Genomic DNA, 14,707 nt, shown 5'->3' on the forward strand with positions numbered 1-14,707 from the left:
CTATCCCAACAATAGATTTTTAAAAAAGCAAAGTGTGATTTAATCGACTACTGCTCGGTTACTAGTACCCCACAAGATTTCTTCAAAAGGGTTGTCCTAAACGAGGCTTGGTTACTTTGACCTTAATTCTGATAGCGAAACGTGTTTGTTTATTTCTGTTTTTTTTTTTTTTCATTCAAGCATTTTTTCCTTCTTTCTCTCTCTGACCTTCATTTTATGAAGACAACTATCAAGTTCGGAGATTTGGCTTGTAGTGGAAGAATAGTCGAAGTGTCATAGGCGCTGGTTTAGTTATCTTCAGGTCTTCAGCTCAAATCCACTCTACTTCAAATTAATAGTTTTAAATTAAATTTGTTCTTACAATCTCAATGATAAATTCTCTTTGCTTAACGTTCCGTTCCCCATCTAGAGATGAGATGCAATAATCACGCACATATTAACTAAGAGAGAGTGGAGATAGTTCTTATTGGAATATTATCAGAAACATACATCCATATTTATATTTGATTGTGTTTTAGTTCATTTTTGTTTATTATTATTTACAAAATTACAAGTTCTCGGTTACAGTTCTTCATTATTTAGACTATAGCAATGAAGAGTGAATGATATGTTATGGCGTTCTACAAGGGAGAACTCTTCTTTCTTTGACTTCGTAAATGCTTCTCAGGGGAAGTTGCATGTTTTATTAATTGGAGATTTAATTAACAAAAATGTTCACAAAATACTCAAAGATATACATTTTTACTATTTGTTATATTTGAAACATATGACTTGTTTCTATTTGATGCAATGGTTTTTACAATTTAAACTGTCACACACTGCACATCTTGGTTTTACTTTCTCACAAGTAAACCTTACGTTTGGGTGAATCGAGTTGGTGACTGAGACACATATGAGAAAGTAGTATTAAATGTGGCCAGTATTTCAGTGAAGTTGTAGGTGCGAAGCTCCAGGGGTTTAGGAGATACAGCTACCAGAACATCACATGGAAGTACAGAATAGTCTTCATACAGTTGGAGGTAAAAGCTCTGTAAGACCTCTTGTAACGACAAAAGATGAATAACAAATATATGGGTACACATTAGGACTAGGGGAAAGTCATATAGTAAGGGTATATCCGACGGCAGCCATCTTGAAATCCGCCATTTTGAATTAAGGTTAAGTTTTTAAAATAGGAATAGGATCATGTGATACATGATTTAAGGCGCAAATTTAATCAGAAGAATAATGGTGAAATTAATTTTGATTTACGCGCAATTGGTAAAAAGTTACAGGGAAATTAAATATTGTTGCAGCATATGTATTAGTCCTTTACCCCACCTTGTAATTTTTGTGTTAATGATAATAATTAAATAAAAAGCAGGTGGATAAATATTAGGTCTATGGTAAGAGTTGCCTTGTTGGCGGCCATGTTCAAATCCGCCATTTTGAATCAGACAAAAGTTTTAAATAAAACGCATACAATAATAATTATTATTATAGCTGCTATGTCTATTATCGCAAAGCAATCAGCAAATGTTGTGTTGCGTTGACACAAACCGTTGGGGAATGGGTACTTTAATTTATCTTATTCCTGCTTTATTACTTTATTTATAGGACACATTCTGTAACTTTTCCCCAAAAAACTGTGTACTCCAATGCGATGCAAAAATGCAAAAGATCATGAAAACTGATACGTCTAATACCTTAAATCAGTGTTTCTCAAAGTGTGGGTCGCAAGAAGTTTTTTTCTTTTTAATTGTGAAACTTTGCAGAATGATATATTGTAAAGTACTATTCAGAAAGCGAAAATTGAAAGCGTTTGCAAATGAGGCGAAAACTAAGTGGTTATTCAGAGCCCTGCCTTATTATACAGTCAGTAGAGATACTGGGTTAGGACAGAAAGAAAGTGGGTGAGTCAAAATCTTTCACAAGGTAGGGCATTGGTCGAGAGTGGTGTTAGCTCTGTGATACCTTTCTACGGAAACAATTTTTGCGCATGTGTACAATTTCATATGATACACTTGCTGAGAAAGAAATTTACATTACACTTGCTCGATCGTCACTGACTGACATTCTTGTACTAACAGAGCCACTATATTCATAAAGTTACATTACCATTTAGTTTGAAAGTGAGATATTTACAATAGACATAAAAGAAACCAACTAACTTTGATTTATTAAAATTTAAGCATCGAGCTCTACTTTATAACATTCGTGGTCGCTCGGGGTCAGTGATGAAAATTTTCCGATTCATAAAAACATACTCCACTTATTCCTACATCATTGTTTAGCCGTGATGTGAGGTGAAAAATTTTCTTCTGTATTTTTCCGGAAAATTTTCCGTTCTAAACAAATTGTTAAAAATGAAAGATCGTTTAAAGAATCTGAAAATTTTCATGGCTCAGAGAATTTTCAGTACTATGTAGGAACAACTGAAACAATTTTTCATGAATCGAAATAATTTCTGTCTTCTATGGAAAAATTGAAAAACTTTTAATGAGTCGGAAAAAGTGAAAATTTTCCACCTCACATCACTACTCGGGGTGTTCATAACATCCCCAATAAATTACAAGTTAATCACTCGCACGAACTGCTATTAAAGGAACTGGAATTAGAGGTATCATTAACAAAATTTAATCGCTTTGAAACACATCACCATTACGTAGAATGTCAACGTGCATTTGAATAAAAGTAAGTGGGCCACAAAAGACTTTTTTATTATTTAATGTGGGTCGCGGAAACAACAAGTTTTAGAACCACTGCCTTAAATAATGGAAATTTTGCGCTTCGTTTACGCAAACTGTTACTGAAAGCGCCCGATGGTATAAGCCTGTATAATTAAATATCTTACATGTTAGTTTAAGTTTTACTTGGAATAGAAACTCGTAAATTTTCTAAGTTCTAGTCTTCGTAATGTTCAACCGTACCAGAATGTCTATATTTCTAATCAGTCAAATTTCTAATCTTAGCAGGATCTTTAATCAATCTGATTTGCATGTAGAAAAATCATTTTTAGGGATTCAATCATAAATAAAAATTACAGATGACTTCTCAGATCAGAAATAGAAAAACTCATGAATTTCCTTCACTTGTAGACTTTGCTTCACCGTCCAACTCTATGGTGTATTCCCTTGATAATTTATTACTCTGGAGTGGTACGAACAAGTGAGAGTGCAAAGTGCGAAAGACGGCCAACTGGGCATTTTTTTCTGTAAATGAGGCAAGTATGAAACAGAAGTGATAATACACATCAAATGCCTCTAAGTTTTCGTTTTTGGTCTGTGGAAGCATGTATGTGATTGCATCGAACATTATCAGCAAGTATCAAATACGTGTCATAATATTTTTTAGTGCCTTCTACGGATTTTGAATTAATTACAAGCTGAAAAGTGGCAAGTAAGATTTTCAAGTTATTTTAGTATATAAAAAATGTTTTCGACAGTAAATATCACTAATTTAAGTGTGGAATTAAGTAAAATTAGGACTTTTAGTCATTACAAGTGAATATATATGCCTTTCTTTTTGTCTGTGTGTGAAATCATAGAACCGGTAACTCATACTTTCAAATATGTTTTGCTAAACTTGTATGAGATTTGCTTATCCTAGTTAGCTAATAACAGGTATCAAGAATACTTTTCTTCTGTCTGGTCTTCATTAATTTGCGATACAGTAGTTCATGACATTGTATACCTCTTAAGAGAAATCTTCAGTTTGGCAAGAGTATACTTCAGCCAGTGTATTTTGAAAGTCCATATAATTTCTGGAACGGTTCAGATGAAAAGTAGTATGTTTAAATGTTGTGTTACTCTAATATAACAACATTAGATTGTTTTACCTCTTCATTTGCTAATTGGCAATGAATCTATTCATTAGGGGAATTTCGTATGTTCTTTCATGGTTCGTTCTACTTAATGCGTTGCAGGGAAGGTTCTAGATTACTGGTCCCCCATGTAGGTTAGTAGTTGGGTTGGTTTCTTTCTGTACCAAAGTTTGTACATTTAATTTACACAGTATTGCCGAGCGAGCGTCAGCGAGTGAAGGCGGGGTGGAGCTCCGCAGGGCATGTTGTTTTCTGTCTTTATTACTGCTCAGTGAGAAGGGGGACCAGTAGTCTAAAACCTTGCCTGCGTTGTACCATTGAAAAATGACATGGTTCTCTCATTACTCTATGATTGCTCATAATAGCCTGTAAAATCACTGCTGTTTGTTGAGACCTGTTCATTATATGCAAACAAACACATCTTGGTAGCTATTACGTAAATCACCAACTACGGTTAAGTCATTTTGTTTTAATACAAATTTAATACATTTTGTTTAGTTTTAGGTTGAACTATATCCTAAATCTAATTTCCCAGGTAAAAGCAATGCTGGTCATATACGACTTTCCGTAAAACCAGCAACCCCAAAGCTGGAATAGACTTAATTTTCCTGGTCCAGCATTCATCCCAAAAAGATTTAGCAAAATTTGGTTGTAGAGTCAAGAATATTTTTCCCAGGTTGGAAAAATTACCGGATGAACTTCTTACGTGGCATTATTATTATTATTTTTTTTTATTACCGTGTAGTTTGATTCTGCTATACCAAGTATACCATATACGGTGGTAGCCCTAAATTTTGTTTACGATTGAATATAAGTCGGAGTTATTTTTAAAATGGGGGTAAACTTTACAATGGGTTTCCTCTGCAGTAAGTATCTTTCCCACACATAAGAAATTACACTCGATTAATATTAAGAAGAATGGGTCCATCTAGCCTACCCCTATTGTACTGTACTTGATGCTCAGCGGGATCGTGTATTATAAGGTTGATCCAAAAAATACAGGGAATTGTGGAACGTGATGTATATGTTAAATCAAATGCCCACAGTTTATCATTTAAATTTCAATGATTTTATAGATGACATTTAGTATCTTCCCCAACTCGTTTCATGGTTCCAGAACCGAGTACCTTGTTTTTGTCTAAATTGTGATAAAGGTAGAAATACAAGGGCCCTGGGGGCTTCTAACTTCCTTCGCTAACTGTCCCTAGCTCAGCTATATTTTGTAAAGTAAGTAACACACTGTAAATCTTATATGTGCAAGATTGGGGGAGATACGAAATATCAGCCGATTTTATCATAAAATCAAATTAATTGGTTCAAATCATTTTCAAGACTGTTATCTTTTACGATAAAATTAAATAAATTTTTATTATTAAAGCATTTGTGCCGCAGAGTAGGTACAGTATTTTCAGGCTGAAAAACTTGAAGTTTTTGTCATTTATGAGGAAATTTATTGTCATTACCGTAGAGAGTGTTTTTTGAGAATTCCTTAGTGCACATTCACTTTAAGAAGACTACCGATTTGCGTGTAAATACTGCGCCCAGAAATACACCATAAAAACTAGTGTTACGAAACTCGTAATCGAAATGTCACATCTGTCACAGCAGCTACCATTTATGAATGCTAGGATTTAATTTCCTAATTGTGCCATAATGTCTGACGTCAACATGTCTCCACTCAAAATAGTACCAACAACACGAAGCTTCCAATACTTCAAAATACCACATTACACTTCTTTTGTTGGCATGATTTTCATGAAAATTAGGCAATTCACCGTTTCTTTTCTGTAAATGTTAGGTATTTTTCACATTCTGAACCTACTCTCTGGCACTTAACCCTTATTGAACAAAAGTTGTAGTAAGCTAGTGTTTCTTGATCGAATCACCTTGAGGTGCATATGAAATTTGTCGAAAGGGTAAAAATAAGGAATAACAGATCGATGATGAAAGTTTGCGAGAAATAAGATGAACGTAAGAAAGTAATTAATAATCGTGCCTAGTCTAGAGAAGTAAGTGTACTAATTCAAAATATGGGGACATAGAACATCCGACAATTTCACTATCGGTAATAAAAAGTGTCCACGCTTTAATACATTTCTAATTGCGTTTCTGATACTAATTTGAGGACTGGTTAAAATGTATATTCTAAGGGGGAAGGGGTATTTACAATTTATGTCAATAATAATTAGGACATGAAACTCTCTATATAAACTATTACTAGAAATAAGTGTACAAGTGCCCCGGCAGTTTAGAGAATTTCACTTTCCTTAGGTGAAAGAGGAAGTATTTCTTAATATAGATTAACAGTGCCGTTCTTTCTCATCACTAGAAAACAGCTGAACTGTTTCAAATGAACTTTTGAACGTAACATTCGTCCCAAGCCGTGGTTTATCATGTGATTTTCATTGGAATGTACATGTATATCCTAAGCAGGAATGGGGAGACTTAACTCTGTATATAAACTCCTTATTGAAAATAAGTTGACACGTGCATCAAAAGTAGTTGAAACTTTTAAATATACTTAGGTTCACGTGGTTATTCTTCATTTGTTCTATATTTTGATTGAAATGCGTTTCTAAAGGGTAGAAGGGGAGTGATAAACGTTTCCCAAACAATAACGACTTCACCATTTGAAACGAATATTTGAAGATAATTAACACTTGGGTCGAGCTGGGTTAATATAACTTCATTTGTTGGATTCAAGTATGCATCTCAAGAAAAAAAATGAAATTAAATCTTTGAGTTTTACGTCCCACGGTTATGACGGTTAGGCTAAAGGAGACGGTGATGATGAGGAATGAATGAAATGGTGGAATGAAGAAAGTGGAAGGAAACGGGAGAACCCCGAGTAAACCCAAGCACACGGTGTTTGTCCATCACAAAGTTCACTTGGCGGGGGCTGGGAGGATCGAACCCGGGACCCTAAGCACCGAAAGTGAACGCTCTACCAGTGAGCCACCGCTCCCCCTATGCATCTCAAGAAGGTGGGGAAAGGGATTCAAATATATCATTCTTATGTTTGCCATTTATCTCTGTCCTTCCCGTGCTAAGAACGGACATTTAGGCAAATAGTTAATAAATACAAAAAGAGTGAATAAAATAAAAAAAAAAATTCTTGATTAGAAACGCGTTACTACTAAAATATCTTACATAGTGTGCTATTGTCTTTGTCGTACTGAGTCCAGATAAGCCAAATATATTTATTCATGTACAGTTTATGCTGATATGGGAGTTTATCTTGAAAACTATTTTACAATTTTAAAGCACAATCTACTGATAATCATGATTCATACAGTTACGTTGAAAGAGTTTTAAAACTCATGTTCAATTTATAAACAAAACCCTTTAAAAACATTATATACTCGCTGTGTAGCGCAGCATAAATCTATTGCGGTTTGCAAATTGGTAATTTATTCTACATTCCGTATTTCTCTTCGGTTATTTACTGATTAAGATGTTTAAAAAGAAAAATTAAGATTACTGTTCATTATCTTACTTTCGTCCAATCATTGGGAATTTAATTCGCAATATCACAGTGATCGCGCCCGCTCTTAGATGTTCAGTGAACAATATTGAACTGCTCCTGAGTAATTGTCGCGTGCGAGAAACATGTTGCAGAAAACAAAAATATCAGGAGGGTCCTGATCTTGTTTTAATTGTAGCATCACTCAATGAAGAAACACGAGTCCCACATAGTTTACCAGTTAAGAAAAAAAAATCTATTTCGTTTTTTGAAAATAAAATTAGCTACAAATGATTTAAATTTTAAAAATAAATTTAAATAAAAAAATCAACAAAAATGACATTTTAAAAAATCGTGCTTTTTAAAATCCTGCTTTTCATCGAGAAAACTTGTCTATATGATAAATAATGATCCAATATGTATATGGTTTGTGATATGACCTATTGAATGAATTTCTTCTTTATAATCAATAAAAACAAAGCTGTATATCCCAACTTCGAAGTCATTTTTCACGTGACCTCACGAACTAATACGTTTAAAAATAGTTCCATTGGATTTATCGCTCTTGAATTATTGAAAAAAAAAAATAAAAAAATAAAACGCAATTAGAGATTTATCAAAACATAGGCACTTCATGCTAGTATCGTGAGTAGATGCCCTTTTATATAATAGTGAAATTCGTATTTCTTCGTGGAAATAATGTCCTAATGCCCTCTATATTCATTTGTTGACTCTGCTTCGAACACGTAAAGTTGAGTGGTGCCAGGATTGTTCAATAATTAAAAATTTTCCATTGTCTTCTAATTCCTTCTAACAATTTTATTTCCTCTTCACCTGCCCACCGACTGCGGACAGATTTATAATGTACTTGCACTTACTTATCAGTAAAACGATTATTTGTGAGGAGAAAAAACACGCAGCAATATGTGATAAGTAGTTGCTACAAGCAAGATTTCTGTCTTTCTAGTTCAGAGCAGAACGAAGCTGTTGTGAATACCCGTGAAGGATGAGAAAGTGCGAATGATACGCACAAGCCTGTGCTCGCTGATCACTACATGCTAAGTTTGCATTACAATTACATAGTAATGGAGCACAGTTTTTAACGTTGTTTCTATGTTCACAGATGACTAACATTTTCTTCGAAGTTCCTTAAACGGTAGTCTTCCTTAATTGGTGAATTAACAGATTTTACGTGTAAATTTTCAAAGAAAAATACCCCACATTCTTAATTTGCACCTAAGTAAGTCTATGTTAAATTTAGGTAGACAAATGACAAAAGTAAAAATTCGTACTCACTATCTAAATGTTAAACGTCGTACCAACTCTACATTAAATATGCTCATTCGTTTTTAGAGACGAACATGCACATAAATATGATTTTGTAGATCCATTTCCCAAGAACATAAACTTGGGATGTAAGGATAAGGAAAAGGTTCAGTTCAAAAATGGAAAGAGCAGGCATGGAAATTTTATAGTGTCACTGGATTCAACTAACAGAACTTCAGAGAGGGAGAAAATGTAATTAAATCTAGCTTCTGTACCATTATGGTCAGCGCTGTCGCACAAACTTCTAAGGTATCAACCAAGGCTCTCACCAAATTCACATTCAGAGGGAGAAGGAACTTTGAAAAATTGCTTTCTGAGCTCAGAAATTATCTCGTGGAACCCTTCCTCTTTTCAAAAGTGTATGAAATTACATGTTTCTGTGTCTATTGTTACATTGACATATACACTACCGGCAAAAAGTTTAGGAACAAGAGTATGTGATTAATTTTGTTGTAAATACGTCATTATTTATTCAACTGAAACAAAGTACAATTTCTGGGCATTGTATATTACAATACATAAAGAGGGAAACAACAAAAGAAAGGCATATAATGACACAACTAACAGAAGAAAACATTAGATTGCCGTTTCATCGATATGTCCTCCATTAGCTTTGATGACAGCTTGGCACTATCTCGGCATTCTCCGGATCAGCTTTCGCAGGGTTTCTTTGGAAATATCTTTCCAGGCATCCAACAAAGCTTGATACAGGTGTTTCACGTTTGTTGGTCGTGTAGTTGTCGATTTCTGAAGCAATCTATACAGTTGGTCCCAAAGAAGCTCGATCGGATTCAGGTTCGGCAATTGTGGCGGCCAAATCATACTCTTTAACTTTTTCTTCTTCTCTAAGCTTTCCAGATATTCCTTGCAGTATTCGAATGTATGCTTTGGGTCATTATGCTGTTGGAATGTAAATCCAGCTCCAACAAGTCGTGTGCCGCAGGGTACCACATGGTTTTGGAGTACCTTCTTGTAGTCGTTTTTGTTCATTTTTCCCTCGATTTGAATTAGATCTCTATCTGAATCGCCCGCAGAACACCCCAGACCATCACCGAACCTCCACCATGTTTGACTGTGGGTTGTACACAAGCAGGCTACATTTTCTCTCCTTTCTTTCGACGAACGAATTGGCGACGTTTGTTTGAAAATACTTCAAATTTGGATTCGTCCGACCATAAAACTGAATTCCACTGTTCTTCAGTCCAATTGCAATGTGCTATAGCTCACTGAAGACGTTTCTTTTCGTTTTGAAGTCTAAGTAGAGGTTTCTTTACTGCTACACAACCACGAAGTCCTGCGTTTAGAAGACCATTGGTGACAGTTCGAATGCTTACAGGTGTTTTTTGAGTTGCATTTAATTCTGCAGTAATTTCTGGAGCTGTTTTGCGTCTATCACGTTTACTAGTCACAATAATAAACTTATCCTTTTCTTTTGAAGTCGATCGGAGCCTTCCAGAACGATGTCGATCGCTAAATGTCCCCGTTTGTTGGTGGCGATTAATGGCTTCCCACAGAGCATGGAGTGATACACGTAGTGTTTTTGCAATTTCGCGCATCGTTTTCTTCTCTTTGTGAAGAATTACAATTTGGGCTCTTATTTCATTAGTCAGAGTCTTTCCTCGACCCATTTTTTCCACGTTTTAGGTGCACTACGTACTCTGAAGTGAAACCTGGAAAATGAAAAATATTTTTTCTAACAATTGAATATAAACCGTACATAAACAACTGAATATCAACAAAGAAATAACGCTTTATATTTTATTTCACGTATGAGTGCTGCCATCAATCAGTAGATAGCGCTGACTCCAAAAGAACCATACAAATAACTTTCTTGTTGCATGTATTAAATCCAGGCTTTGTAACAAAATTACGATATTGTTCTTATGAACAAAGATAGTCTTTTCAACATGATAAATACTATTGTTTTAGGTTGTTTAAAGTTAGTAATATTAATACTTTAATACACATTAGCGTAGAATAGGAAATATATACAAAATAACAATGCATACACTCGTGTTCCTAAACTTTTTGCCGGTAGTGTACATGTATTTTTATCAAGGGTAAAGGAACACTCAGCAGACATTAAAGGAGAAGAACCTTCCACTTCTGGCTTGCCAAGACACTTCGAAAACATTAGCCACTAGGTTAAGGAAGTTTGAGTTCTCCAAAAAGAGCACTTCATCTATCGGGTGGTTTTTGCCTCCTATTTCTTAAGAACCAGAACCCTTTCATTGAACTTGCATATAGATAATATGAATAAACTGTAGGATGGTATCACAAACTTTTTTTTAAAGGAATATAACCTAAATAAATCGATACTAGTGCATCAGTAATTGGTAATTATTTCTGTATTTGGACCAAAATTTCAACGCAACATTGTTTAGAAGAAAGACGTTCTCTACCATTATGCTCACAAACTGAGTAATTAATTGAGCACGTTATGAGTATATTGGCAGTGACTTGCGTCAAGAGAATCTCAGTCGATAGAATACGTCCCTGTCACGTATTCCCCGATGCTAGTATAACTTATTTTCCTGAATACTAAATACATTTAATTTTTTGTAGAACAATGTATGTGTGTTGTAGGACATTAGAAACTTATTCCTATAGTTTGGGGACGAAATTAGTGAGTGGAAGGATTGCTCGCTTCAGCAATGCATAGCGGTATTCAAATTGTACTAATACAAGTCAAGAATGGCTATAGTTGTTGAGATGATATTTAGGTGTGCTGTCTACAAGTTGTTACTTATACCTAATAAGTTGAATGTGGGCGAAAATAATCCACAAAACTATAACTGAATCCGTTTGCGATTATGGATCCGTAAAAGGATTCCAAAACTATAACGGAATCCTTTACGATTTATCGGTTTTCATGTTCGAGTTTTATAGAATAATTAATGTCGTTATTAGACAATTCGTTTAAGTCTATTTCAAATATTATTTGTGGGAGTTCTAGAATCTACTTAAGTGAATATATATTGTACAGTCCGCAGCAAAAACCTGCAACATGACATGTAAATTTATTGTGAAACTACGCCTAACAGCCCAGGGAATCAACATGACGTCTAAGTGGCTCGAATCACGCCAGGAGAAACCTCGGCGTCCTCCCCTGCACACTTATTTTGGAGCAAAAGACTTCGTCGTTTCACAATAAACTTACATGCTCATGTTGCAAGTTTTTTGCTGCGGACTGTACCAAGACAATATAAGTATGTAATTGCTATTACACATATTCGTGTTCGCTGTTAAAGACGTTAATTATTAATTGTGAGCATCTTTTATGAATACATTATGGCTATGGTTTAGGTTAATGCAGCATCGGTAATTGCGTTATAGTTATAAGTGATTTATAGAAATATTGAATAAATCATAATCTAGTTTGACACCCAATTGTGGTAAGTACACAAATAAATAGTTCAATGGCGCAGTCGGTAGAATACGAAGTTATTCTCTACTGACGGGCTCATTCTTATATTTTATAACTCAAAATATATAGTATCCTAGTTACTAATGAACAATGTATAAGTGCTGCCATACCATGCCTTTCACACTTGTAATTTTTGCTTTAATTTCGTGATGTACTTTTAAAAACGTAATGTTACAGTGAAAGGTATTATACAACTTGAATATATTTCAACTTTGATAAAATATTTAGAAGTTGGTAAATGTAAATGGCAATTTTCGTTAATGACTTTGGCACACCATTAGTTAGCTGCGTCGAAATTGAATCACTTAGGATCATTCCAGATGGTGTATCGAAGTTCAGAACGTTGCTTGTAACATGTTAACATAGCGGTCAACAACTGAGTTCTCAGTGAACGTGCCGAGTCATCAGTTCATGTAAATGGAAAGAAGTCACGACATGAATGCGGCCAGGAGGATTTTCGAATTGAATAGACTGTTGTTGTAGAATCCAGTTACGCAACACTGTCTTCATCTGTTCATTGGCGAACTTGAACTCAGGTTGATAATGTAATTGCAGTTGTGCGGGCAGTTTTTTGAGGTGGAAATTTGACTGAAGAATTTGAATTACAAATACTCTCCATCAGCAGTTGACGTGAAACTGTAGTTGTACTTACTGTTATTATGCTCAGGAACAGAAGATTCACTTTCTGATACCTCGAGTCGGGAGACGGAACCACTCAAGTGACTGACACAGTGAATGTGCCGTAGAACCTCTCGTAACATTTGAACATTTTGGAGTGTCTGAATGAGATCTTTTTGTAAAGAAACAATGGTTGGAAAGCTGTCTCCAGGATTTTGTACTAGAGATTTAAAAGAAAAGAAAATAAAAAGCTATTTCGGGAGGCATATCTTTTGTCACCAAGATCACTGACAACTTTCGCAACGTCTTAACTTGGGATGAGTGAATAGTCATACTGTAACACACGGGGATCGTTATCTCTCGTCGAGAGAAAGTTTTAGCATCTTCACTCGACTTTCTATTATTGGAGGAATTGATTTGGAGTTTTTAGGGAGTCTAATCCCGTATATATTATCGCTATAGTTAATAATATATATTATCACTAAATTGCCATTTACTGCCTGAGCAAAGTGCAAAATAAGCTTTTCTCTTGTTTTGATGTGAGCAACATGTGTGCGAAGTTCGTAGGTTTTCTTTCGAACCACACGGTACTCACTACTCAAGAAGTACATAGGTCGAGTACAGAAAATATAAAATATGGTGAGTCTCTCACGTACAATTATTCCTTATTTTTATTAAACTGACTTTATCGCCAGCTTTTTAATTGTTATTATTTCGATTATGTTTACTTGCTTTGTAATCTTGATCGTGTGCTCCGTTAACATATATATTATTTTATCGTTGCAGGTGAAATGCATATCTTATTGTAAGTTTTTCTATTTATTTATCTGAAGATACAATAACTTTTCTTTTCTTTTTTAATTTTATATTTATAAGCTTATCTGGCCGGTGAGTCACTCATTTTCACTATCTTCGTGTGAAGGATAACTTCACGCTGTTAACACTTTCTGGCTAAATGGTTAAAAAGTACGGAAAGTGATAATGAAAAATATGATTTAAGTTTGTTAGATTCAAATGTAAGTTAAAACGAAAATTTACTATATCCTACAGAAAGAAAAACTATGTGGCACATATTGTATTGTTGTAACCCTATTTTTATCTCAATATTTCTTCATAGGTATATGAAAAAGGTGACTGGAAGGTCATACAGTAGTCTGGTCACTCACAAAATAAATAGAAAGAATTAGGATTACAACGCATTTTAAGGCATCGTTCACACTATCTGCAGAATGTTGAAATATATTCAGTGACATTTGTTTAATTCTTTACACGTTCTTAATAATGAATGTAAGAGCGAACGAGTCAAAATCGGCAAATGAATACTCCATAATAGAGTAGTGACGCATTTGTAAACTAACTTACTAGGCTGATACCAAATTTGGCCCTTCTGACTTCCGTTTTATTTATTCAGATCATAGTAATTTAATGTTGGTAACAGCAAAAAGTTGTCTTTTTTTTCTTTCTTAAACTTCTTAATGCTAGTTTTATACTTGTATAGAATGAAACCTAGTGATGATGGCCACCATCGGTTTTATTAAAATGTTTCGAACTTACAGAAAATAAATATATTTTGAAACAAAACTATTGTAGATCGTAATGCAATAGCTAATTTTCATCTACGTATTAGATTGTATTTTATGATGAAACATGATATGTCACCATTTAGCACTTTTCTGATATTTCGCTTCGGTAGTTGGTCACACTGAGATCTATACGCTGGCAAAAGTTAGGCTAATAATAGCTTAATTAAAAATTTTCTATGAGTGAACTTAAAGTATTTTTAATTAACCTTTTCATTTGCTCTCCTGTAAAAGTGTAGGAACTTACATATGTTTTGGCATCCTCGTGTAAATATTTGTCCCATCTAAAGATTAGAGCCCAGATATACAAGAACACGTGGCTGTGTGTGGACTCTACTATTATCTCCTTGATAACTTACGTCGTGGATTCATATTAAATCCGCTAGAAATAGTTCGAACGAAATATGAGACTGTCAATAATCTGAATTGTGTAATGTATCTGTAAATGTAAAGGTACTTCATGGGAAAAGTATCTATTTTCTTTTCATCGC

General features: G+C 34.5%; 2 protein-coding genes across 4 annotated transcripts in view; one reads left to right on the forward strand and one right to left on the reverse strand.

Annotated features, from left to right (window-relative positions):
• Positions 1-3,110: 3,110 nt before the first annotated feature.
• Positions 3,111-14,707, forward strand: part of LOC145688119 (solute carrier family 41 member 1-like) — a 120,264-nt gene continuing 108,667 nt past the window's right edge. For 2 of the 3 annotated variants that reach the window (XM_081761879.1, XM_081761884.1), the window contains exon 1: positions 3,111-3,378. The gene's annotated coding sequence lies outside the window, so the exon portion shown is untranslated. The remainder of the gene's footprint in view (positions 3,379-14,707) is intronic. The other variant, XM_081761880.1, reaches the window with a different exon arrangement.
• Positions 9,815-10,219, reverse strand: LOC145687249 (uncharacterized). Its single transcript, XM_081760723.1, has one exon. The coding sequence runs from the start codon at positions 10,217-10,219 to the stop codon at positions 9,815-9,817; it is 405 nt and encodes a 134-aa protein (XP_081616849.1).

Source organism: Thermobia domestica, chromosome 6 (genome assembly GCF_964235325.1).
Source record: "Thermobia domestica chromosome 6, izTheDome1.hap1.1, whole genome shotgun sequence".
Taxonomy (NCBI): Eukaryota; Metazoa; Arthropoda; class Insecta; order Zygentoma; family Lepismatidae; genus Thermobia; species Thermobia domestica.

What these genes read in the sequence shown, in the direction of transcription:
- LOC145687249 (XM_081760723.1), bottom strand. Translation starts at nt 10,219, where the DNA reads ATGGGTCGAGGAAAGACTCTGACTAATGAAATAAGAGCCCAAATTGTA.